A 27,177-nucleotide genomic window follows, 5' to 3' on the forward strand; every position below is an offset into this window, starting at 1 on the left:
GCATAAATGTCCCCTCATCCATCCCCTGGGGACAGCGGAGATGGCTCCCTGATGCATGGACCATCCCCAGTTTGGCTGGGTGAGATGGGCCCCAGCTTTCCCCTCCGGTGGCTCTGTGGATGGGGATGACAGGGACGGGCGGCCACATTCTGCTCCTTGCAGCCCCCAGAAGCTCCAGCGTGCCAGGGCTGCGACGCTGGACGCCTCGACGCCATCCCGAGGAGTGACAGTCGGCGCCGCGGAACCGGCTCAGCAACGTGGCCGTGGGCCCCGCTGTGCCCCCCAGAGCGGCCCGGGGGGAGGCGGGCCTCGAACCCGCGACCCCAGACCGCTCCCGGCCCGGGGCGCCGGCGCTCCGCGCGCGCCGTTTGGCGCTAGCGCCGCTCCGTAGCCGCCGCCGTCGCCATGGCGACGGGCGCAGCGGCCTGAGCCCGCGGAGCCGCCGCTTTGCTCCGCGCCGCGCCAGGCCGGGCCGAGCGGGACCGGGCCGGGCCGAGCCGGGCCGAGCGGGACCGGGCCGGGCCCCGCCGCCCGCCCGCGGCCCCGCCGGGCATGAGGCGGGCGCGGGGCCGCCGCCCGCAGCCGCCTCCGCGCGGAGAAGGTGAGGAGCGGGCGGGCGCGCGGCCCGGCGGCCTCCCCAGCCCCCTTCCCGCAGGGCCCGCAGGACAAAAGCCTGCCATTATTTTATTAATTACAGTTACCCGAGAGCTGTCCATGAGTTAGCCACGCCGCGAGCGGCTGCTGCTGCTTGCCCGAGGGCTGCAGTTAGTTTTATCCCAAACAAAGTAGAGATGATCCTGCTCTGTGTTCTCACCGCCCGCCTCTCTATCCTTTCAGCCCAAGGAGACTGTCAAGACCTGCTCCATGCAGCACATGGTCCAAAACCCCGCGCGGGACCTGGGGGCCTCCCCACCTCCTCCTCCTCCTGCCTGTGTTAATTCAGGTGCTTGAGGGGTCCCGAAACACCCCGCTCTGTGACCGGAGCAGGAGCAGGCGGCGCCTGTGAGGAGCCGGCATGATCGTGGGAAGGGGAAATGGCACATAAGCAACGTGAGAGCCTTGTGTGAGGAAGGCTCATCCTTGGGGGATGGAGAACAGGCCATGTGGCTCCCCTTAGCAGTGTGCATAAATATATACACATATATCTGAAGGGAAGGTGTAAAGAGGAAGGGGCCAGACTCTTCTCAGTGGTGCCCAGTGACAGGTCAAGGGCACCAAGAGGAAATTCTGCTGSAGCACCAGAAATGTATTTTCCCCCTGCGGGTGACCGAGCCCTGGACCAGGTTGCCCAGAGAGGTTGTGGAGTCTCCATCAGAACCCAGCTGGACGCAGTCCTGGGCAACGTGCTGCAGGTGAAGCTGTTGAGCGTGGGCTGTTGARCCAGGAGGTTCCCCTCCAGCCCCAAGGATTTTTGTTTCTGTGTGCTGTGGAGCTGTGAGTGTGGTGCAGAGATGCCTCAGCGTCCACCAGGGCTTCTCGTTGCTGGTTGTGCAGGGGCATCCCTGATCTGCTGCCTGTTTTGTACTCCGGACCTTCCCGTGGAGCAGAGCAGCCCAGGGAAGGGAGCACTGACCATATTTCAATCTGAGGCAACGTTCTCCTGAAAGCTCCTCCTGGCTCTGTTGCCAATGTGGGAGAAAAGGACAAAATCCAACATACATTGAAAAAAAAAAAAAGAAAAAAAGAAAAAAGGAGAAAAACCTTCAGAGCTTATTGCTGTTGTGTGATCAGGAATGATAATAACCCAGAACTTTTCAGGATGTGTTTGTTAACTCGTGTGCTCAGTTAACTTCTCATGCCAGGAATGCAGCCGGGGCAGGACAGCTGAATAGCGTCGCTGCTTCCCGCACGGATGTCCCGCCTGYGCAGCTTGCTGTTTTGTTCTCCTAGAGACAATTTGCATTACAGTTGTGTGGCAGAAGAATTCCTGCTTTCTTTCCCCCTTTTTGTCGTTAAATTACCATCTCTTTTTATCTTTTTTTTTTTTTTAGTTTCTAGTCTTTCCACTTGCCTTGCTGCTGACAAAGGCGTCTTTGTTTTCTTGGGTGTTGGGTAGTGCTAAGGTTGCAGTTCCAGACCAGAGGCTCCAGTGAGGAGGGAATTTAAGGGAATTTACCCTTCTCCTGCAGTTCTGTTCACTCGCTAAAATTAGATATATTGGCATCTGTGAGACAGGTGAAAGCATTTGCTCTGCCATCATCCCTAGCACCTTTCTGAAATGAACACATGCCCAAAACAGATCACAGTGGATCTCCAGACTGCCACCGGGATATCCCCAGTGCCCTTTTCACTTGCCTTAGGTGTAGATCTGTTAAAAAAATGACAAAACCTACAAGTTTCTCTTATCTGAAAATCTGTAGTGTTGTCCTACTTGCTTTTAGAGTGCCTCATTGCTCTCCCCTTTTGTTACTATTGAGCACAAATCACCTTCACAGAGACTCTCATCGCTTGCACTCTCTTGGTTTAAGTCCAGCTGTGAGGACTACATCTCCAGCCACAATATTTCCATTTAACATACCTTTTTTTGTTGTTCCTTTTTGCTGCCTCTAGATGAACATCTGCAAACCTCCTAACAAGACAGCTCCCGAGAATCTGGGTGAGGCTGCTGCGGAGCTGCCGGTGCAGCGCGCGCGCAGGAACGGCTGGAGCTGGCCGCCCCATCCCTTCCAGATCATCGCCTGGCTCCTCTACCTCTTCTTCGCCCTCGTTGGCTTCGGCATTCTGGTCCCTCTTCTGCCTCTCCACTGGCTGCCTGCTGGCTACATTGTATCCTTTGCTCCAAAAAAAAAAAAGGATGTAACTATAAAAAAGTGTTAATAGTGATTTTTTTTAATCATTATGTAACATAGAAAGCGTAGGAGAAAGCAGTCAAGTCAGACTTTTTTTCTGAACTTTAACTGTAATCCTGATCTTCTTCATTCTGTTAAAAACACGTATTTTGAGATCTTCGCTGTCCATCTACTTTGGGTAGGATGTAACTATAAAAAAGTATTAATAGTGATTTTTTAAAAAAATCATTGTGTAACATAGAAAGCATAGGAGAAAGCAGTCAAGTCAGATTTTTTCTGAACTGTAACTGTAATCTCAATCTTCTCCATTCTATTAAAAACACTTATTTTGAGATCTTCTGTGACCATCCACTTCGAGTAAGATACTAACTAGATTCTTCTAGCTGTATTCTACATCTGTGCTGCAGGATTTGCTTTTGTCTCCCCTCTGATAACATCTTTTCCTGGTAAAAATAAAATCAGCATGTCAGTGGATCTGGGAGGGTCAAGCTGTAAAATCTGACCTTGCTTATGAAATGTCATAAAAAGCCAAGGCAAATTTAGGCTAGTACATTTGTGATGTGCACAGCACAACATTTTTGATGTACATAGGGCTTCYTGTTGTCAAAGGCCAAACTGGAATGAAAGTAGTCCCATTAGTGCTTGTTGTTTTCACTAGATTAATCTCTGGCAATTYGTATGAAGATATGAAAATTCTTCCAGATGTGGCAGTTTTGAGTATCAAAAAGCAAGGGGGAAATTTAACATCCTTATATAACTGGAAACAAGAGAAATCTTYGGTAACAGGTCATTCTGCTTTTCATACTCATAGCTTCCTTAGCAGGATTGATGGCAGAGAAATATTGAAGACAGAAACATAGGGAAAGTACTRATGATTTGTTACTTGTATATGTGCTTATATAATCTGTACATTTGATTTTAGTATATCCATGCTGTCTGTGACACGTCTGGGACACTTCTATTGCTTTGTCATTGTTTTAGTTACCTGTACATGACTTACTGTTAATAATATCATTAACTAACAGCAGACCTTACATTTATCTTACCCAATTCCTTTGTGTTCATGGTTCAAATATATAGATATATACACAACTGAGGGTAGAACCAATAAATTGGAAGATTAAGTTTTGGGTAGATGATTATTAAGTTGCAGGATATTGAGAAGCAAACTCCAGAGCACTATCATATTCCAGGCATGTGAGGCTGCTGCTTAGGAGTCATTTMAAATACTGGCAGGTCAGGTGTGGGATCAAAAGTATTCCCAGGATTTTTTTTCCTTCTGACTTGTTACTGCAGTTAGAAGAACCCAAGCAGGTAAACTTTAGAGGAAGGAGGACAATTCATGGGTAGCGTTTTTTTCCAGTAAGTTGTGTAGAATACTACTTTACTGGTTCTTGCTGGGGACTCTCGCTAAGGAAAAGGAAGCAGAGTGATCAGAACCAGTTCCTTGATTTGTCTTTTTTCTCCTTTTTTTTTTTTTTTTTTGAAATTTAGTCTTATGAGGGGGCATGAGCATGGCCTTAACTAGCGGTTCCTTTCCAAGGATTCTCTATGGACTGAGAGAAGTGGACCCGTGCCAACAGTCTGCTCCCAGGGGCAGATTCTGGTGAAAAAAGGTAAGTTTTAGAAACTTCTAAGCTAGGAAGCACATTTCCGTGAGGCAGAGAGTTACATAATAAGGAGGGTTGTGCCTGCAGATTTAGTTTTRTTTACCCAGAGAGTATTTACTGCAGAGAGGCTAAGTTAATGAAGCTCATATGAACGTGCTGCAGTCAGTTATGTGGTAGTTTCTAATGACAAGCCATGCACTTCTCACCTGGATGTGCTTTGTGAACCAAGAATAAATATTGTAGACGTCAAATGGCTCATACAATCCTTAACTGCGCCCCTCAGTGTCCAGGAGTGTGTTTTATCTACCATTTAGTCGTTCATCTTACTGCAGTCTCCATTGATCCTGCGGATGCCAATGTGCGCAAAAAGAACTACCTGGGGCCCCTGGCCACCTTCAATCGTAATCAGCACACACACGTCATTGAGAATCGCCATTGCCATGTCTGTGATGTGGACGTGTAAGTACCCAGCCTCTCCCTTCTGGTAATCTCTCTTCATCACCATTGGAATATAGTTTGGGTGGAATTTAAGTCCCTGAAGTTCGTAATTCTGTAGTGGTGTTTGGAGTGTCCACTGTGACAGTCAGCTGGCGAGTGTCCCTTGTTGAACGTGGATGTGTGGCTGGTTTTAATCCGTGACGGTGTGTGGAGAGGACTGTACTGAGCGCTGCGGTGGTGTTTGGGTGTTGTTTGATCTGAGAGCAAGATGCAGCTTCTCTGTGTGGTGTGCTTAGCTTTGGCTAGGCACTGATTTGAGAGCTGCAGAAGTTTGGAGGGCAGATATGAAGAGGAAGCTTTGCAGGATTGCTGAAGGGCTTCGAAGAATAAGAAAGGGATGATTTCCAAATCGAAAATTGCACKGTGCATAAAAAAGGCAGATTTTGCAGTATTTGTGATTGTGCTCCAAGAACAGCCAGCAGCTTTGGGTGTTTAGGCATTCCTGATGTAGTGGCTTTTCTAACTCCTGCCCGGATCTCTCTCTACTGTTGCACCCCTCTGTATTTGTTGCACTGGAAGGTAACGGTGACAGGTGGGTGATGCCCCTCTAATCCCACTTTCTTCGGCAGGAGTGCCAAGTCAAAGCACTGCGGAACTTGCAACAAGTGTGTGTGTGGCTTTGATCACCACTGCAAATGGCTCAACAACTGCGTGGGGAAGAGGAATTACTGGTAAGGGCCTGGCATCATGACAGAGACATATCTGTGTTCTCCTCCCAGGACTCTCCTGCCTTTCAGGCCGGCCTGTGCTATGTCACACAAACCCACTTTCCTTTCAGATCCCAGAGGAATAAAATCAGTCATGAGGAAACTAGATTGAGATACAAGCCTGGCTGTGACATTCAAATCAAGGGAGGGATAAAACTCCTACACTTAGAATTTTGTGGGTGAACATCCACAAATAAAATAATTATTTGGTATAATCATAGAATCATAGAATGCCGAAGGTTGGAAGGGACCTCAGAGGTCATCGAGTCCAACCCCCCTGCTCACGCAGGGTCACCYAGAGCACGTGGCACAGGGCTGCATCCAAGCGGGTTTTAAAGATCTCCAAAGAAGGAGACTCCACAACCTCTCTGGGCAGCCTGTTCCAGTGCTTTGTCACCCTCACAGTGAGGAAATGCTTCCTTAAGTTCCTGTGGAACTTCTGATGCTTCAGTTTGAAGCCATTTCCTCTAGTCCTATCCCTGCCCCCCACTGAAAAGAGGCTGCCCCCCTCCTCCTCMCTSCCTCCCTTGAGGTATTTATACACGCTGATCAGGTCCCCCCTCAGCCTCCTCTTCTCCAGGCTGAACAGACCCAGCTCTCTCAGCCTTTGCTCATAGGGCAGATGTTCCAGGCCCCTGATCATCCTGGTAGCCCTGCGCTGGACTCTCTCCAGCAGCTCCACATCCCTCTTGTACTGGGGAGCCCAGAACTGGACACAGTACTCCAGTTGAGTACTGGAGTCCAATCACTGGACTCGAGTACAGTCAAGTCCAATCAAATCGATTATTTGATGTTRAGGAAAGTTTGTGAGATGTGGTTTGGGTGTCCTTAATGCTTCTGAAGCACAATCATGCTGTTGTTCCTGTCCCAGAAACAACTTGAACCCCGACCACCTTTACCTRTCACATGGCAGGAGATAAAGCAGCATCTGGGTAACTTTAATCCATCCTAGGTCTAAAGTGAAGAGTAAGAAGGCTGTCACTGGTGGTTGCTGCTCAGCTTATTTTCCTGCACTAGAACCACAAGGAAAACCACAAGGTTTTCCACAARGAAAACAGGGAATTCTTATGCTGGATAACATTTTGCACTGTCATGACAGTAGGCTGAGAGCTCCTTGTCCATCCTAGAAATAGGGGACTTGACTACAAGAGCTCTAAGGGGTTCTAATTTATAGTCTCAGGGCAACAAATCAGAAATGAGACTGTTACATTTAGAATAAGCATAAGAAGGTGCCACAATAATTTGGGATAAATCTTTGTCTCTTTACTATTAGAGTTTGGGATTTTGAGTGTGTATGTGTGATATTATCCGCGTACTCCATCTGTGTTTTGCAGCGAAGCCACTGAGGTTTCTCACCTTTTTGGCAGGCTCTTTCTGAATAGTGTGCTGTCAGCCATCCTGGGCCTTGGCGTGCTGCTGCTCGTAGCCTTCTACGTCTTTGTGGAGTTCTTCATCAATCCCACGAGGCTTCGTTCGGACCAGCAGTTTGAAGGTACCAGGSGGATTCAGTTGAGCATCTTGGGATCCTGAGGGACAGCTCTGGGATTGGATTCTATGGGCTCTCCCACTGATCAGGAGTTCTCTTCCCTTACTCCTTCAGTGCTATATTTCTACAAGAATATCTCTGGGCTGATTTTATAGGTCTCAAGGGCATAACTTTGGGACTGCTACTATTTTTGACTTAATATTTCCATCTGTAAAGTTTACCTAGGGATATTTAATACATAGACAATCTACTTGCCTCCTCCTATTGTTTTCATACCCTTGCTATAGTTCATTTATCCCCTTCATTCCTTGGCTCGCCTTCTCCGTTGATCTAAGAACTCCTTCTCTAACCCCCCTGGCTTCATTTTCTCACCTGAGACAACTTTGTGCCCTGCTGCCTCACTTCCCAACTCTTGCCGTTCTGGGGTTTTCATTGCAGTGTTATGTTTTTTTTTTTTTTTTTTTTGCAGTTCTAAAGAACCACACAGACGTCTGGTTTGTGTTTCTTCCTGCAGCTCCTGTTGAGACTCAGGCCCCTGCCATTTTGGTCTCAGCTGGGATTTTCATCCTGCTGAGCCTAATGACCGTGTTCCTGCTGGGCCACCTCTTGACCTTTCACATCTATCTTAGTAGGTATTATGTTCTTGTCCTCTGCAATCCCATTTCATTCTCTTGTGGCATCTACTCGTTCTCTCTCCATTGTGTGTTCCCCCATATCACAGATATAACAATACACGCACAAATTGGTCACATAGATGTGCTGCCACAAAAACGTGTCATAAATACACACACGTGGTGCAAGATATATTGAAGAGGTAGAAAATGGGGATTTAGCATTTTATTTTTGATTTTCTCAAATTTGTAGAAGAATTTTTGAATTTCTCCAGCTTTCACAAATTTACTTTTTGACAAGTACAGTTTAGAGTCYAGCTGGAAGATGGCGCCCTACAAATGCTTGATTTGAGATGAATCCATTTCTTCTGGTCTGTAAAACCTCCTATAAATGTTCTTATTGTTTTCAAGATACAGATTAATCCTGTAGATTTCAATAGAATAATATATACGTATACATATACATATAGCATCCCAGAGGACATATTTTGGCCTGGGTTTACCAAGTCTTCTGCCTGTCTGATCTTTATCTGGGGATAATCTGGGGATAATCATATATTTATCTGCCTGAAAGCCTTTGGTCCAGAGGCCTTTGGTGTCTTTTGAGAGGGTGAAATGAAGCCAGTGAAAAACTTGTTTCCACCTTAGTCAGATTTCCGAGGAACATCTTGAATTTTTGACATCAAAAAGTTCAAATAAAGCCAGCAGAGCATCACAGAGTTTGCCACGTATCAAAACCACTTCCTTCATTGAGGGCTGAATCACAGATATCAGAGAAAAATTTAGAGTCCAGCTAAACCTGGAGTTCCCTGAACGATTTTGATAACCATTTCCAGAACAACTTGCATAAATATTGGAGAGTTGCTAATAAATCCTTAAGATTAAGGGAGGACATCTTGAACTAGAGACTAGTTGGAGGAAATGAATAAAATTTCCTAACAGATTTATTCGTGATAATATACTAGTKTGGGACTTTATATAAAAATGCATGCAATTATATGTAGTTTGCAGGAAGCTTCTTTGGATCATATTTATCTGGGCTGCAGATAAACTCCAGCTGGTTCTGTACACAGCCACCTTGTTGCAGGAGGAATTACTGGCTCAAGTAGCAGGTGATGTGAGCAAGGTGCACACGTGCATGCTGTGCAACTCCACTGTTGCAAACTGGGTTTGCAGCTAGCTTGGATCTGACCTGGTTTGTGCTTATCCCAGCCTCCTAAGCTCAGCTATGTCCTGCAGCCCCCCAGTCCCCAACAACTGCAGTACCAGGCAGTACACGTGCAAAATGGGGCCACATTTAGGTCTGGCTTTCATGTGCCTCAACTGTGCTATCTTGGAGATCGAAGCATAAGGGAGGACAAGTGAGACAAACCAGGTGATCTCAGTCCCAGTGATGGCAGGTTCAGATTGGGCCATAGGAGTTTCTTCACTGTGCTTTGATTATGTGAGAGATCCGATTTCTCCTTTACCTTTTAAGTGTAGAAAATACAGGTCTGATTTTCTAGTAGGAGGCTTGTCCTGCAGATAAAGATGTCCTTGTGGAATTTGTGCTATATTTGCACAAAATGGTTCGTGGAATTCAGAGGAAGAAGTCAGCAGAAGGGCTCACCATTAGATCTCCCATTTTTTTGCTCTATCCAGACACCAAGTTTATGCTTGGAAGTGCAGGTGGGCCTCAAATCTTTGTTTTTCCAGTCATCATCTCYAGTGAAGCAAGTGCTACAGGGCTGCCTTGCGTGAGTTAAGGTGCAAAAAGATCCTGCCCTCAACATTGTCACCAGTGCCAAAATTAGAGAAGAAGGGACACGATGGAAGAGGAATGAGAATGCCAGTTACCGACTATGGGTGTTTCTTTTCTGCTGTCAGCTAACAGAATTTATTAACAGAATTGGTGATTTGCCACCACAGTGCAGTTTCAAAACAAAACAGTTACACTTGTGACGTGAAGCATTTGATAGATGAGTCCTCTTCCATTGCTAGGGTTGCAGTCAGTGGGGTCGCTGGCTKCCTTTGACAGCCTCTTGGAGTTTTAATTTAAATTTGCTCTCCTCTCTGTGACTTGGCCTGCTTTGTGCAATTGRAAGTGGACTCTGCTCTGTTAACGACGGTTCCTGAGCATCTCAAACATCAGCCTAGCACTGCAGAAAGACAGAAAAAGCCTAAAAATGCTGGGGTCACTCCAGGAAAACCTMATTTTTATAGCAAAGAAAGAATTGTGCATTTTAGTAGCAAGCTGTATTTCATCTTGTCCTTGTGTGCAGCAGCCACGAGAGGGTGCTCCCTGCTCTGGAGTAAGGACTTGCCCAWCCTCTTGCACAGCCAAAGAAGCATTTGCAGGTGTTATCTCAGTGTTACTCTGTTTTTTAATTTTGTGATTTTTTTTTTCCTATTTCAGAATATTTTCTTGACCCAAATTAAGTTTTCTCTTGGATCCAAATTGAAATATTTACGAGTTACAGGGAAACAACATTTAATCATTACTAGCAGTTAGTATGTTAAGGTTTAGTAGGCACTGAAGCTGCTTTCAGCTGGATGAGTGCTGTGTGGAAGTGCAGTGCAAGTCCTCACTGGAGCTCTTTGATTTTCCCCAGACTGGAAGACTACAGCTAGTTTCCAATACAGGAGTCTACAGTTACACTAGATATTTATTGACAATTCTCTGAGTTTTCTATATGATACAGATCTTTAACCTCCTGATGTACATAATGGCTTTGCTTCTCTTTGGAATATACTGAATAAATTGCTACAGCATGGAAGAATATCCAAATATATGGAACTAGAGACGAATAGTGTARCTAGGGAGGAAGTGATGAAGACAATAAGGGATGTAGTAAGATAGACACTACAAAGGTATTCTTGTCGTAGAGTATCTGCCTCTTCATGTTTATATTTACTATTTAATTGCAAATAGTTATTTGAACTGTTCTGCAGATGTGAATGTGGTTGGGGAGTGGCGTTTCATGCGCTGACATCTCTCTTCCTTTTCTCCCAGTGTGGAACAAGCTGACTACGTACGAGTACATTCTGCAGCAGCGTCCCCAGCAAGAGCTGAAGGAGGTAGACAAACCACTGGAGTCCTGTCCCTCCCAGCTGAAACCCAGCCAGGTACTTGTATGTTCAATACTTAAAAAAGAAAACATCCTTGCTGGTCCTGCTGGTGGAGTTTGCCTGAGTTCTGCAAGCTGCACATTTGAGAGGCAGTTGCTGGGGCTAAACATGTTGAAGTCCTTGGGCAGAGTTGGGCAGGATGTCAGGAGGCTGCACAAGAGCCTGGGCAGCAGCAAGCAGCACGTCCAGAGGAATCAGTCCYACCCACCCTCTGCCTCTGCTGCTCCTTTTGCCCCAGTGCTGCCTATTCCCTCTGCCAGTGCAGCTGTTTGTTACAGCCACACAGAGCACAGGGTAGGGGAACCTCATTTGGCTGAGGATATACTTTAAAAAAAGAGAGTAGAGCTGGTGGATAGTTGGGCTGAGCCCTGCTGTTTGGTTCCCCAAGCAGTCACGTAAATGTTTGTGTCACCATGAGAGCAGATGACTGCAGAGTGGGAGGGTTTGGTCCAATTTTGTCACATTTTGCTGCTTTGTGTGAGCACTCTCATGGCTGAGAATGAGACAGGTTCTAAGACTAGAGACACTGGGGTTAATTATTGAGCAACTGGTACCGATTTGTTTTGCCATCTTGGAAAAAGAGATGGAGGAAAATTATGTCCAGAGAGGACCTAGCYAGGCTTTTCTTTGAACTGAGCTCTGCAGAAGTGATAAATATCTGTGATGTTGATCTGTATCTCTGTAAAAGAGGTTTAMAAGCTCTTTTCTGCCATCATGAATTGAGCTAGGGGCCTCCAAAAGTTATTTCTAGTCTAAATTATTCTGTAATTTTGTGAACCYTTGTAATTCCATCTAGTTCTATAGTTATCTATTATACAATCAGTTTTATATTTTGTAAGAGATGAATTATCTCTTGCATGCAGAAATACTCCTGATTTGGAATTTTTCACTATCTCTGGACTCATTAATGGTTTTTCCCTATCAGAGGAAAGTGGAAAATGAGTGAATTGCCTTTTTGTGTAGAATGGAGACCTCAGCTTTTCATATACATTTTTTTTTAACTTCCTCGGAAAAGTTGAACTTTCAGTTTGAATGGAGGTTTCCATAACAACAAAAAATGTTTGGCACTTTGTCTCCTGGAGCTTTGCTTCTTATGAAAACTAAAATCATAATAAAATTTTAGCTCTAATCACTCTTTTTTTGGTTACTGAACTTGGATTGCTACTGAAAATATACCCGGACAGAGGTGGATTCTGTATATGTGTACATTTGAGGTGAGGCTGTTYAGCAGGGTTCTCCCATTGGAGATATATAGATATATAAATACATAGATCTGTATGAGGTTAATTTGAAGCAGCAAAGCTAAAAGAAGCAGGGTGAAAAGCAGTTCTGTATTTCAGGAATACAGTTAATACCTTGGGGAACAATAAAGGCTGGAAGATGCCCGGTCACATTGTTAAGAAAAATGTTAACCCACCAGATTTTTCTTGTTTCTAACATAGCAACCAGAGATAAACACAAACAAATAGATTGGAGTAGGAGGACACCAAGTGACTTTGCCTTTTGTGAACCAAGTGCTGTTGACTGCAGCCCTTTTTTAGCTCGGGCATAAAAAATCCTTTGTAATTGATCCAAGCTGTTGCAAGCATAAAATGGAAATTACGCCGTTCCCACCTTTGTCTTGACTGTTCATTCATTTTAGGGAGTAAGAAGGAGCACAAATTTTCCACTTCATATGTGTATTTTGAGCCTCGCTCAAGCCCAAGTGTTGGTTTTGGCTTCAGTTTTACACGTTAGTTCGTTAAGTCTTCATCCACCTTCAGATTAAAGGATTCTTATATATTTATAAAGAACCTTCTCAGAACATGCGCAAAGTGGAAGCACCAAGTTTGTAGCAGAACCACTTAAGTGGTTCAGATATCAGAAAAATGCAAGAAAAAGATAGAAATTCACTCTTTGCCTCTGTAGCAATAGCCAAGCAGAGTGTGCAGGTGAGAGTCTTTCTGAAGGTACTTGCACAATAATCCAAAAAAATGGATAAAYTTTCACCATGATATATTTAATACCATGATATTTTCTTTTTCATAATTTGAGGAGTCGCTGATTGCCGTATGAGAAGCAAGAAGTCTTTTCTTCCCTGGATGCAGCTCTTCAGGTTGAACACTGGGAACAGACATTTCAGTTTTGTTAGTGAARCACAGACATTAAACTGGTACCATTAAACTCAGAGGCATTTTAGTACATTAAAAATAATAAAAGGGCACTCGCTATGTATGCATTCTCTTGAAAAARTATCCAAATTTCCTGAAACTTGAACGGATAAGAAAAAGATTATAAAATTATAAGTAGATAAACCTGAAAGTAACCTAAAAGCAGTATATGGCTAAGACCTGTACAGGTGATGCTGGAACATAATCCTGACTTCCCTCCCCATTGGAATAAGCATAATAAAGCATGTCCACCAAAGTGGAGCCAATTTTGAACTACAGTTTGGTTAGTTGTATATTTTTGCAGTTATTTTGGTTTTTAGAAAGACACTGTCCTAGAGAACCTAATTGGGGGACGTTCAGTGAAGGGTGCTGGTAGGATGGTATCCCAAGGAGTGCATCATTGCATTACTCCATACTTCAGGCTAAAAATTCTGWTTAATAGCTAGCTTTGCAACAATTATTTGCTTTTTGATGCTATTTCATTATATTATGGATATCCTCACTGCAAGAGTTGCACGTTCTGGTCATTATATTGTTGTGGACTTGCTTTAGACATGAATTCAGCTTGGTGAGGTTTGGTTTGAAATGCTGAACAGATTTTTCTGTGCTACCTTCACAGTTTCAATATTGTTTCTTTCTTCTAATGTATGGCCAGATTCCATCTTATCCTCACTTGCAGCAGATGCTGTTTCTCTGGGAAAAAAATCACATTGTTTTTCTAGTTGATTCTGCCTCATCTCCACCTCAAGAGCATTTTAGGGCACTTTCTGCCACCGAAATGGCTGATGAGAAGCACAGCTGCTGCGGGCAGGAAGCTGCATTTCACCAGCAGCTGGAACTGGAGAGCTTAGGAAGGAAGACAGACACAGCTGGGATTGCCCTTTAAAGGGCTGAGTGTGGCCAGGAGGGCTGCAAGGTGGCCATGGGTTTTGGCAGACACCCGAGCCATCTGTTTGCAGGAGGAGCAAGAGCTGAATCCTGAGAACCCAACTGGTAAAGGCGGCTTCATCTCGCTGTCACCAGTGAAGGAGGGTGGATAGGCTGCTCTCCTAGGCTCAGGGACTGTGTGCAGTAGCTGTGCAAGTCTAGCTATTCCAATACTGACAAAACATTGTATTTTCTACTTATCCATGTGTTTCTGCCAGTTAGCCCTTGTGGTTTGCCCTTTTTTTTTTAATGTGGTTGCTCTGCTTATGCATATTTTACAAGGCTCAAATGGACAAAGTGGATCTTAAAAAGCTCTTTTATTCCCCRCTGGGAAAGAGTGGCTCACGAAGCTCACAGGATATATCATTTATGAATTTCCTTTCAACTGCCGGGCCTGCAGTGCTGTCTGCAGACACTGAGTCCTCATGATTTCTTCTAACTCTCTCCCTCATGGTCACCATCCAAGGAGGATGCTTCGCGCTTGCAGGCACAGTGGAGTTTCCTCTGAAAAGACCCACGTCTAATTGTGGGGATACCAGATTATGCTCAATCTCCTTCATGTGTGATCCCTCGTGCCCCAGGCTTGATTGTCAGTGCTCAGAATTTGGTCTCCAAGGAGCTCGGGCAAACATTGACACACGCCTCATGCCCAGTCAGTGATGAGCAATGACCTGACGAGGTGCATTTGAAGTGCATGCAATAAACGTGTGAGGCTTATTAATCCTGCACTCAGGTAAACCCTGCTTACAGCAGTGACCCCAACACAGCAGGCTTTCCAAACCTGAAACCCTGGAAAGTCCAGAAASTTTCTGGATTCAGAAATTGTAAAGTAATTCTTTGCAAATCTAATGTGAGAACTTGTGAAATAGTTGCAAATTATTTTTCCTGTTTTTTCCTCTCTTTACCTATTTGCACAACCACAATTTAGAAAAATTACAATGCCTGGAGTCTTCCCAGTTTGTCAACTCTCTTATCAATAATTGAATGAGTAAAGAGACTCCAGACATTCATGCCAAGAAGTAACTGGTATTTGGGGAAGTTTCTCTTGAGGTGGGTAAAGGAGAGCAGCCAAAGCTGATCGGACCAGACCTGGCCAGTCGTGGATGCTAAGAAGAAGAGTGCAGGAGCAGAATATAAGTACGGTCTCCATAACACTCCCAGCATTTTGCCATAGTCTCCTGGGCTTTGCAACCCAGAGCTCCTTCTAATGGCTTGGTACGTATGGGAGAACATGCAGGTTTCTTCCCCGTTGCACATCCCAACTGTTTTATTTCACGATACCTACATGTTGCAGTAGGGAGACAGTAAACAGTGGTTGCCTGTTTGGTTTCCTCCTGCCACTCCTACCTGCCCTGAAGCTTTTTGTCTCCTGGCTCAAAAGCCCAGCCCTGTGAGCTGTTTCTTGCGCGGAAACTGTTCCGTAACTGGAGTTATGGATTCATGTCAGTCTTCTCTAAGCCTTTAACCAGATCTTCTGTGGGAGATGGGACTGGACCCACACTAAGTATTCAGTGTCCAGGCTGCCAATGAATTTATTCCGTGGTGTGAAGCTCTTTCCAGCTCTTGTATTTTTTATGCCTTTCCTTCTCATTCCTATCATCTGAAATGACTTTTTGGCTGTGGCTGACCACGACCTCCACGAAATCTTTCCCAGCTCAGAGACCATTGCTTTTTATATAAAGCTTAGGTTGCTTTTCTTATGTGCATTGCTTTATATTTAGCAATACTTTTTTTTTTTTTTTTTGCTGTTTTATCACCCCATAATTCAGAATAAGAACAATCTCCTGCAGCTCTTTGCAGTTGGCTTCCATTTTTACAGCCTTACATAAGGGAGCATCTTCAGCACACTTCATCTCTCTGTTCTGCCCTTCTCCACGTTGTTTATTGCACGTGTTGACCTGCCGAGGCCCCGGGTCCCTCAGGAACCTGCTTGTGTGATGGCCAACTTTGACTTCATTTTCTCAAGCTCGCTGATCAGGCTCTTCTAAAGAACCAGTCTCCCTATGTTTGTGTGAGCTTATCAGGCTAAAATAGCCAATTGCATTTTAAAATCCTCTTATCTTTACCAAAAAAAAAAAAAAACCCTCAAAATCCATATATGTTTTTATAGTCGCTGCACACTAAATATTTAGGGATTTTCTTGCTGATTATTCAAGTTTAAGAGCAGCTAGGAAAGGTATAATGATCCAGCAAGTCTCTCTCTGGGGCATGGTGTATCTTTATTTACAACTAGGCTTCATAAACTGCATCATTTGGTACTCAGACCATTGCCTTGGAGGGGGAAATGGGAGCCCTTTTCTCTTGGATTTAGGAGGCTTTACTAATCCAACCTTCTTATGTGCTTAGAAAGGTATGTAATGCCAAAACTCAGGGCATCAGGGCTTTGAATTCATCTAAACCTATGTTAAACAAGTAAAATGAAGCATTCTTGTCTGAGAGAAACACACCACAATATTGTTAGCCATGCAGGATTCACACAAGAAAGAGAAATTATGAGAAATTAGGTTGCTTTTTTCCCCCTATATATTGCGTCCTTTCTTGTTGTCACCTCAATTTTGGATTGAAAAGACTTTGAAAATTCCTCTTTTTTCTCTTTTTCAGGAAGCAGACTCTTTTCCAGGTAACCCTGGMTATACAGACCCTACTGTTCAAGTGGAGGAATCTCCAGCCATAACTTCAGGAAAAGAGTGAGTAAAATTAGAGAGAGATGCTTCCCAGCAGCATGAATGCTGGATGGAAAGTTATCCCCAAAGTCACTGATGTCTCCTGAGACAAAAATACTTCAGGGGATGAGGAGCAACCATGGTTTGACCACGGCATGCTCAACTGTCTGAGTTTCAGGAGGGTAAATGCTTGTAGAAGTGCTTGCCTCCCTCCCTTGGGGAAAAAAAAACTCTTTTACAGAAAATTCTAGACTGTTTTCTTTTAAACTTAGAGACTTTCTCATATAGAGCTGGGAGCTGCACTGAAACGTGCCCAAGCTTCTATGGTGCAATTTAGAGGCAAGATGGTTGGCTTTGCCACTGAAGCACCTTTGGGTCTGCTTTGTAAGCAAAAAGGAAAATGTGAAGGCCTGTGGAGTTTGCGATTAGGCTTCGAGAGCTTCTGATAAGCAGTGACAGTGAAAATGCCCTGGAATTAAATGGGAAACTTCCCAAAAAATGATGTCTTCTCAGCTTCAATTTCTGGGCTGGTATGTGCTATAATTTCTATATTGAGCTCATTGTAATCATGTGTTTTAGGGGATCAAGAGATATGAGCCACAACAACATTGATCCCCTTAAGCCAGCTAGGTATGTGCCAAGAAAATGGGCATTAGAGTAATTAAGTAATGTTAAGGAAGCATCTTGAATGATTGCCGTGTATTTTAGCTTTTCAAAGCTCTACGTCCCCAACCATGAAGCAGGTCCTAAGCAGAGCTTGTCCGCCGACCTCCCGTCTTTCCAGTCTGCAGTCCCTTCTCAGGTAAGTGGTGATGCTGCATCCCATAGCTTCCAATGCCACCAGCTCATGGCATTGCGTGGGCACCTGCTGCCTGCTGTACAGTCTGCTTGGGCTGTCCTCTTTCACGCACGTGCCCTCCCATTCCTCAGTGTGTCTGTGCAGATCTGGCTATTCCCTGCATCCAAGAGAGGCTCCCCTATCTTTGCTCCCATGGATCACCAGATACATGTGGTTCCTTCCCAAGCTCACAGCTTAGCCATAATGCATGAAGCTTCTAGAACATCTTCTGGTTCCAATGCAGCTCATGAATACTATCAATATTGACATAACAAGCTGTATGCTTCTATACAGCAAGACTCAACAGTTTATACATTCACATTTGGAGCTTAGGTCATCTGTCCAGGGAAGGACAGTGTGTAGTATATAAACCAGCTGTCCAAGGTCAGGTTTTCTGCCTTCTTGGGGTTCATTTCCACATTTTGTTGCCCCTGCCCTTGATCAAATGGCAGGTACTGATGCGCTCTCCCTTTCTTCCAAGCTTATTAATCAAAGGCTTGTCATTTAAAGAGCAAGAAAAATCCTCTTTCAGCTATATTGTGAACAGAAGTTGTCTCTTTCCCAGTATGTCCCGTACTAGGTGACTTTTAGTACCCTTTTCTGGTTTGAATCTACAAATACATTTTTCAAGCAGTATCTCATAGATATTACAGATGTATGAGACAAGAGGCTAAATGAATCCAAACACACCAAATGCTCTGTATGCAGACAGTGTGTGTGTTCATTAAATACCTGGTTTTTATCACTGCTCTATAGCTAGTCAGTCTGGTTTGAGTTTTATAGTCAGCAGACTTGGGCCTGTTTGGCCTGTAGAAGAGAAGACTGAGGGGGGATCTTGCCAACATATATAAATATCTGAAGGGAGTGTGTAAAGAAGATGGGTCCAGGCTCTTCTCAGAAATATCCAGKGACAGAACAAGAGGTGATGGACACAAACTGAAGCACAGGAAATTCCATTTGAGCTTAAGGAAAACTTCTCTATTGTGAGGATGACTGAGCACTGGACCAGATTGCCCAGAGAAATTGTGGAGTCTCCATCCTTGGAGGTACTCAAAAGTCACCTGGACAGGGTCCTGAACAGCCTGATTTACTTGAGCAGGGAGACTAGACTAGATGATATCTAAAGGTCCCTCCTAACCTCAAGTGAGAGGCTGTGTGAGTTCTAAACTTCTTGGTTTTTGGTCTTATCTAATGCATATTAACAAAGAAAAAAAAAGTTTCTGTTAAAAGGGTAATTTTTTTTTAAAAAAAGCCTCTTCTCTAGGCTACTGAAATGACTTCCCTTCTCCTGGACTTCTTGTTTTCACAGCAACAGAAAAAAAGAAGAAAGAAGAAGATGCATAAAGGCCCTTCCTCAGCAAAGGACAGCAGATCTAAGAGGCAGCCTAGGCCTTGGCCCTCTTTCCCAGATCCCCAGTCAGGTGAGAGTGCAACAGTCAGCTCCTCTGTTCCACAGCAGTCCCCCAGGCAGCTGAAATATGAAAGCATAAATAGAAAGCTGTGTTGAAAAAGTAGAGAAAAGAAAGAGGGGAAGAGCACGAGCTCGTGCTGAGATACCTAAGAAATATCATGGATTTCACTTTAGAAACGTATGTGCACCTAAAATCAGTTGAAATGGTTATTTTTTGGAACTCCTAGTCCTACAACAGCTGAGGAAAAGGGCTATTCCTACTCTTAACAGTTTGATCAAGGTGTTATTGTAGCGGCACAAGCAGTGATGCTTGTTCTGATATTCCTGGGGAGAAGGTGGTGAGGTCCGGCTTTACCAAGGATCATTTTCATTTTTTAAGGGAAAATTACTCAGAAAARATGGAAAGCTAAGTCATCAGAAAAACAGTATTGGGCTACTCCGGCAACTGGGTCAGAAACACAGAAGACAGGAGTTTCCTGACTCAGTAAAAAGAAGGAAGCAAAATGCAAAACCGGCATGGTTGTATAGCCAGGAGTTGGCTAAAAATGAGAGAAACACAACCCTGGCAGGATCAGAAGAAATAAACGTAAGGGAGGAAGTTAGTTTGCCTGACAAGGGAAAACGTGTGACTAAACTCCTGAATGCAGAATTCTCTACATTTTTCATACCTAATTTTGCATCAATACGAATTATTTCCTTTAATTAGGTTCCTGGACTTGATGATGTCCGTATGGGGTTGAGGGAGGTTTTTCCCTCTCCTGATACTCTCTTTTCCATTTCTTTCCATCCTCAGAGAGCCCRGCGACAGCTTGTGCCACCTCCACTCCCCACGGCCGCCGCCTCTTGGTGCCCGCTTTCCCTGTGAGAGCCGCTTTTCCTCCTGGCAGTATCAGCCCCATCCGAGCAGCCCCTGGTGACCATCCCTCCGAGTCTGCCGAGGCCACGGCGGAGATTCCTGTGGCTCAGACCCGCCGTGGGAGCCCACCGCTTCGTAGACCTTCCAAGAGCAGTTCGAGCAGTTCTCAGCGCTCTCCCTCGTCCGCCGGCGATCCCAGAGGAGACAAGGAGAAGAATCTCTACGCCGGGCACAAGGTAAAGACGAAAAGCTGGCAGCAGGACAGCAGCCTGGMACAAGGCCTGGAACTTGGTTCTAAGATGCCCGCTGTGTTTGTAAGTAAGAGCAGTGGAGAGCCCCATGTCCCCCAGGCCCAGCCTAGTGAGAGTACGTCTGAGCCACACCACAGAAAATGCACCACCAAGCTGTACGTGGGCAGACAGAATCCAGGCTTCAAGGACATAAGGACAAACACCACAGCAGCCTAGTATTCAGCCTACCAAAGCCATAACCTTGTGGAACAAGGAAAGAGGTTCTCATTCTACTTGTTCTCTCCTCCCAGGACTCTTCTTCTCGTTCTACTTGTATGTCATTGCTCAAAGATCTTGACCCTAGTGACTCATCCTATTCCCTGCAATCAGCAGAGCCCCTTTAGTTGATGCTGTCCCCTTTTCTAGCAGAGCCAGCTGAGAGAGAGGAAAAATCCTGCAGCATGGCAAACCTGAGGTGGGTCCCCTGGCATATTGCTGAAGCAAAGTGCTTTCCCAAGTAAAAGGCTGCACCCTCCCAGCCCTCTGCAAACTAATACTGCAGTAAAATTCATGGAGAATGTGTGGGGAGAAACAAAACTCCATCTCTGCTGTTCCACGGCACCCTTAAAACCAAATGTCCCATCTGCCTCCACCCAGGCAGTCTTTGGCTCATGCTGGGGGAACCTGAGTGGATGGTCGGGGAGTCACCTCAGAATTTCTCTGTCCCTTTACCGCTTTCCACTGTGCACTACCAAGCACTTTTGTCAACTCCACCAGCATGAACTCTGTAAGGCAGCCTAGTTTGTACAAGGCTGCACCTTCCCAGCGCGCTGCGCCCCGCGGCGCAGCTTCCTTATCAGAAAACCTGGAGCGAGGCAGGTTCTGCCATCTTTCCATTTGGGGAAAAGAACCAAATCAGCAGCGGTTTGCAGCCAGGCTTGGAGTCTGTACTGGCAGAATGCTCCCACGCGAGACGCAGGGGCACGCAGCCAGAAGCCCAGCGCTGGCCTCGTGGTGGCGAGCAGCGCTTCCACCGGCACCGGCTCCTGCCTCCTTGCTGAGCCCCGAGGCCCAGGCTGCCAGGAAAGCCACGTCGGTGGAGCAGCCGGTGGCATCAGGAGCCTGGCTAATCACACATCCTGACAGGCCTTGCCACCAGCAGGCATGTGCCTGGCACAATTTGTCCTTTGGCAGCTGCAGAAGCTGCACAGCCTCCCCAGCGTGGCTGGCACCCCGACCAGCAGCGGCTGCCTTGGCCACTTGCACCATTTCTGAACAGGTCCCCGTTCGGCTAGTGTTKTGGGAACCCCTACATGCACCATCAGGAAAGAGCAAACAGAAGTTTTAATTGCTCTGCTTAATTACTCATGTTTTCCATGATGCATGGACACCGCTGATTGAGTCTACCCCTTCTTCCATACTGTCGTGCTTGCAGGTAGGGAAGGACAAGACAAAGCATGGTCTGAAGTGACTCATGTTAAGCCTTTCCCTTTCCTAAGCATGGAGCAGCTCAATCTGTGAGTATCCATCATGAAAAAGTTTAGAGCAGACCAGGATATCTGGGGAAAACCACTTAAAGGGAACAGTCAGCATAGGGAACAGTCACCCTAAGAATTCAGACCTGATCCTAAACTCCCATTTCCCAGCCAGTGTCCTGCTCAGGGGTCTGCACTTCCCTGTATTCCCAAATACTTGCCTTTATCTTTTCAGAACAGGATGGTGTTTTGCCTAGTATTATTTTGGCATAGGATGGGCTTTTGGCCCTAGGCTGAGTTTATTCTGGAGAGGTCACTTCAGCAGAGAGCAGCACAAGGGCATCTGCTTTATGCTGAGAAATCTCCRTGCGCTCCAGAGACCGTGTGAGGACTTGGGTCAGCTCCTCAGGAAGCCCCCAGCACTGTCACACGGCCAAACCCACGCACCTGTGACCATRTAGTGGTCAATTCCAGCAGCCCTTGCCTTCAGGAGGAGGGCAAAATGCTGCATCTGCTGCTGGAAGCACATGGTTCTTGCAGAACTGGAACTGGGGAAGGGAGTCCTCTCGCACAGGGGGTAGGTGCCATGCGCCATTTCCTCTCTTAAGCTCAGGATTAGCGCAACAAGGAGCTGGCAGAAGGAGGTTTTTCAGCCTCCAGCAGTTGTGCTTACGGCAGGTTGGGTTACACCATCTCTGAGCTCTCCCTGCTCCTTCTGGTTGGAGAGGCAGCCAGGCCATCTTCAAGAGCAGTATTACTGGACCCCTGCTCTCCTAGGCTCTTGGTACCACAGAGAGCTAGAGATCTGGGATTTTCAGCTAAATATCTCCATGGGGTGGGGAATGACAGAGTCCTGAGAGCTGTCCTGAGCCTCGAGAGGAACCTGGGACTCTGATCGCTCTGGGATGGGTGGAGGTTGGAAGGCTGGGCTGCTGCGTAGTTGTAGCCTGCAGATAGGTGTGAAACGTGTATCTGAGAAGAGGTCTGTGGACCAGGCTTGGGCCAGCTTCAAACGTCTGCTCCGCTTGGTGGGCGCAAGAAGGATCTGGCGTTACTGGACTTCAGCCAAGGATGGTCAACCAACTGTGGAGGGCTGACGTCGAAGACGTTCAGCCCCTGGTCAGACTCTGCCCTCGTCTGCTCCTCCTTCTTGGGAAGCCACGTGGTGTGTGGCACAAACAAGGCAAGTATTAGAACGGCTTTGCTGGAGCTGAAGATTTATAGGGTGGAAGTGACACCCAAGAATGTCTTTTGGTGTAGAGTGCGGAGGTAATTCAGTACCTTAAGGCCAGCTGGGTGGCCCATGGACATGCCTTCCAAGCCAAGCACTCCCCAGCAAAGTCCTGGAGAACTATCTGACAAAGCAGCATAGGTTTGATCACCAGCCCCAGGTTGCTTTACAGGCCGTTCCTACCATTCTTCGTGTTGCCTGGTTTTTCACTCTTGAAGGAGCTGAAATGAGGAGACTTGACTTTTCATTGAATTATACAAGCCATCGGTCAGCAAAAACGAAGTCTCCCGTAGCTGTCAAAGGCATCATGTTTTAAATTTCCACGAGGGGATGACACAGGTCGCACTCAGATGGCAGCTTGCCTTGCTACCACAGCCGGTCACACGTGCTGGCAGCACTGGGGTGTTTGGAAGCAATGCCTGSGAGTCAGCACCCGTTGCACTACTTATCTCCAGGCACCACGACATCTTCTCACTACCAGGTCCCCGTTAGACAACACGATTCCTGTTGTTGCTCCTCATGTCTGCTGTGATCCAAGAGAGCTGCACGCTAATGCTGGGCTCAGGGGGTTTGAGGGCCAGCAGGCCCTCCAGGCAGAGCTTTGGTAATTGCTGTCCAGCAGGTGCCCCTGAGCAGACCTCACGTGTTTTCTTATCCTTTGTCCACGCAGAAGGTGCCCCAAAGTCATGTATGGAGCTCTTTATTAGCTCTGTCCACAATAAAATTTTCTATGCCCTTTGCTAAATAGTTTCCTCATATTATATATAATATATATATATWTTTTTTCTTTTTTGCAGGAGTTTGTTTAGCTGCTCAGGTGATGGCTCCTAGGGCGTTGGGGGCACGTCTGCACATGGGGCTGCCTTCCCTGAAGAGTAGGGAGTCAGTGGCCTTGCCAGGAGACCTGTAAGTTCAGGCGGGTTCCTGAGCCGCGGCAGGGTGAGATCCGCAGGGAGGCCGGTCGGGAGGCACGTGGTGCTGCAGGAAGGTCGCTGTGTCCTCCAGAGGCAAGTGGAACTGGGACCCTGGCCTGAAGAAGGCTCTTGGATGTTCAGAGAAAGGTCTCGGATGTCTCAAGGTGGCAGCTTTTGAGTGCAGTAGGAAAGGGAGCAGATGTCCTGTCCTGCTAGCAGGATCCTCAGGTTCAGCATTTAGTTTCCTTCCTCTTTCTGCCTTTTACTCGTCTACCAAGAGGAGTCTCTCAGATTGAGAATGCACCTTCAGCCTCAGTTTCTCCTGCCATGCACAGAGACACTGACATGAGAAGGGTCCCTTCCCCAGAGCCACCAGCAGCCACTGGTGCTGCTGGCCTGTACAGGTAGTGCAGACTTCCCTGCAAGGAGAGGGAGCCCATGCATTTGGTTGGAAGCCAAGGAGATGCTCACAGGTGCCATGGAAGTCCGTGATGTAGGACTTTTGCTGGGAAGTGAGGACATCCTTTAGCTGTGACAGGAAACCTCCCTCCTGGCTTTTTCCACTACATCAAATTGTAGCTGGATGGGAAGACAGCAGACCTAGCACCTTCATGTCCTCCCATCTTCACCCCTCTCGAGCTCTGCAGGAGCTTCAGCCTTGGTGCCTCTGAGCACCTTGGCCAGCAGTAGCTAAAGCAGTTGGGGCAAGGTCTGCAGCCAGAGCGAGGACTCTCCCAGCAGCAGAAGGCAGCGCCTTSGCTGGCTGCCTCCACCAGGAGATTAGGCAGTTCTTGATCAAGAGCGAACACCGCGTTTCTCAGGGCAGGGATGACTTTCGGGAGTGCTCTGCAGCGCTGGGCTATGAATCCCGGTCGCTGTCCCCGCGCCAGCTGCTCTGCCAGGCCTCGCGGTGCCTTCCAGCCTATGCAGGACACAYGGATCCTGCTCGGTCTCATCTCCAGGTCTGGCTTAGTCAGGGTGTCCTTCCCTTGGGAACTGCCTGCRGGGATGAGCCCAATCCCGGCGTGGTGCGAGCGCTGGCGAGCCGGCCGTCCCCAGCTGCTTCGGCTCCGCGTGGCCCCAGGAGAGGCAGGAGTGGAGCAGCTTGCTGAAGAGGTTTCTGGGGCAACAGACAGCCTGGAAACATCCCGACCTTTGCTGGAAATCGCCAAAAGGGAAAGGTCCCAGGGGAGCTTCGCAAGGCGCTGTGTCCACGCTCCTCCCCTGCCCATGCCAAGGACCTGTGTAACATCCTCCCTGGCTCCTGCCTGGGCCAGGGGCTCGGGAGCAGGGAGCCCGCACAGCCTCCTCCTGCCGGGCTCCTGTCCGGGCTGCGGGAGGAGCGGCCGGAGGCAGCCAAGGGCCCGGCCGCTGCAGCCAGTTGGGCCGGCTCCCGTCCCAGCAGGGCTGTCGCGGGGACAACAAACACACAACAAACCCAGGCCCATAGAAACCGAAACCTGACCTGCTCGACCCAGCCCCGCGGGAGGGTGGCGGGGCGCCCCGCCAGCCCTGGCCTGGTGCCCCTTTCCTGCCGGGACGTGCAGCTGCGCCGCCGCGACGCGCCGCAGCCGTGGCAGCCCCCGAGGACTGCTGCCGAGCRTGCGGCGCAGGGGCCTGCAGGAGAGCTGGCCCTGCAGTCCCCAGCTGCACGAGGATGGGCTCCTGCGGTGCCCGGGGCTGGGCAGTCCTACCAGAGCTGCTGCTGTCCTGCTGCTGCAGCCTGCACTYGTGCTGTGCTCTGCCATGCATGGTGAGCTCGCACCACCCCAAAGGCTTGCAGACCCCGAGAACTTACACATGACCTATGCACAGAGGGCTTCACTGTGTCCACAGCACTGGGCGAACATGAATCTCCTACCTTTCTTCTGCCACTTGCTTAGAGAAAGCAATTTTCCTCCACTATCCTGCAAGAAACCAGGGATACTGACTCCTATGATGCTTAGGTGGTCAAGAAGACCCCATGGTATGGAAGCACTTTAGCACCCCGCTGTAAACCTGGGTTCTGCACAAACACCAGTCCTCTCATTCCCAGGGCCCATAGCTTCATGTCCTGTACTTGCAAAGTCAGGGATTTCCACCACATCATGAGATGCTCTGTGCTGTTGCTCTGGTTCACATCCTTGTTCTCATCTCTTGCTGTGCATTCTGTGTCAYGTGCCCCTTCCCACGGTGTCACGGATCCTGGTTTCAACTGTGTTGGGTATGTTGTGTGCTTGGCTGGAAGAGGTTGCGTCCTGGAATAGGAGACATGTAGAAATCAGGGCTTGGAGAAGTGATGGGAGAGAAATCAAATGGAGATCCTGACCTGAGAGCGAGCAGAAAAAGAATCTGAGCCCAAAAGGATCTGAGCCCAAGGGAGATTTTGAGGATGCTCCAAAGGAGCTCCCGGGCAGCGCTGGTGGGAGCGGGGGCCTGGCAGGCGTTSCTGCAGGACCTTGCAGCCCTGGGCAGCTGTGGTGTCACCAAAAGCACCTCATTGGAAGCTGGAAGAGGGAGGCAGCGAAAGGCAGATCCGTTGCACCCACCGGCCCTCCTCGCAGCCCCGGCTCCCCGCTGTAACCTGCCTTGGAGGAAGAAGGGGGATATCCCTGTCCCTGGGGAAGTGTTTGCCCCGTTGCCCTCTTGGGCAGCCATAGGTGAGAGTCATGGAGATGGCTGCTCCCTCCCAGGGGATGACGACTGGATTTGCCTTGCTTGAACTCCATGAGGTTCCTTGACCAGGGCTGGACCCTGGCACGTGGCAGGGTAGCTGATGCCCCCAGCCCTGTCCTATGTGCTGGGCCAGTGCCTCTGCACTCGCYCTGCGCTGGTTCCTTTGCAGTTTCACGGGGTCTCACTGCAACACAGCTGGGGCTTCCAAATACCTCCAGCCAGGACGGCCCTAGCCAGCCCTTCTGATGATGTTCCACTAAGCGTGGTAAGAAAGGACCTGGAGAACATTGTCACTAATTGACCTCAGGATAGCTTTTCTTCTGCCTCATCTTGCAATAGGCATTTGTCCTCCTGCCTCCTTTGCCCACCTCTGCAAGCCGACACCCGGAGGGCCGGCGGAAGAGTTTGGACATCCCAGGTTGGGYGATCGCTGCTTTTAAGGTATCGTGTTCTTTGTGAAGAGCCACGCCTGTGCCACCAGCTGGGATGGACTGGGTGGCAGGAGGATGAGGATGATGGGGGCCATAGCAGGAGCGGAGTGACAGGAGGGGGGTGACAGGAGGAGGGGATGGCAGGAGCGGTGACAGGAAGAGTGGCAGGAAGGAGATGGCAGAAGAGGCGGGTGGCAGGAGGAGGGGATGGCAGGAGGGGTGACAAGGGGGCAGGAAGGGGCTGACGGGGGTGACAGGAGGACGGGTTGTGAGGAGGGGGAGTGGCAGGAGGGAGACGAGGGGATGACAGAAGGAGGTGGCAAAAGCGGGTGACGGGAGGGAGGTGACAGGAGGGAGGGGTGACAGGAGGGGGTGGCGGGACGGGATGGCGGACGGGGGTGTCACGGGAGGGGTGTCACGGGAGGGGTGACACGGGAGGGGTGACACGGGAGGGGTGGCACGAGGGGTAGCCCTGCGCGGGGTCACGGAGGCGCCGCCGGGCCGGGGCAGAGCCGGGTCCGTGGCGAGCAGGTCGGGCCGGGGCAGGGGCAGGACCCGGTTCGTGGCGGCCGGGCCGGGCCGGGCAG

At 48.0% G+C, this 27,177-nt stretch overlaps 2 protein-coding genes across 2 annotated transcripts in view; both read left to right on the plus strand.

Annotated features, from left to right (window-relative positions):
* The first annotated feature begins 558 nt into the window (after positions 1 to 558).
* On the plus strand, positions 559 to 21,682 carry ZDHHC1 (zinc finger DHHC-type containing 1). Its single transcript, XM_026034450.1, has 11 exons — positions 559 to 601; positions 2,551 to 2,766; positions 4,683 to 4,858; positions 5,467 to 5,568; positions 6,972 to 7,096; positions 7,560 to 7,718; positions 10,694 to 10,806; positions 16,488 to 16,573; positions 17,258 to 17,351; positions 18,697 to 18,808; positions 19,592 to 21,682. The coding sequence occupies exons 2-11, from the start codon at positions 2,551 to 2,553 to the stop codon at positions 20,119 to 20,121; spliced, it is 1,713 nt and encodes a 570-aa protein (XP_025890235.1). The 5' UTR covers positions 559 to 601; the 3' UTR covers positions 20,122 to 21,682.
* A 4,738-nt stretch (positions 21,683 to 26,420) lies between these two features.
* The window catches only part of TPPP3 (tubulin polymerization promoting protein family member 3), a 4,359-nt gene continuing 3,602 nt past the window's right edge, over positions 26,421 to 27,177 (plus strand). The window contains exon 1 of the mRNA XM_026034400.1: positions 26,421 to 26,600. The gene's annotated coding sequence lies outside the window, so the exon portion shown is untranslated. The remainder of the gene's footprint in view (positions 26,601 to 27,177) is intronic.

This window comes from Nothoprocta perdicaria, unplaced genomic scaffold (assembly GCF_003342845.1).
Source record: "Nothoprocta perdicaria isolate Ctin4 unplaced genomic scaffold, notPer1 scaffold_143, whole genome shotgun sequence".
NCBI lineage: Eukaryota > Metazoa > Chordata > Aves > Tinamiformes > Tinamidae > Nothoprocta > Nothoprocta perdicaria.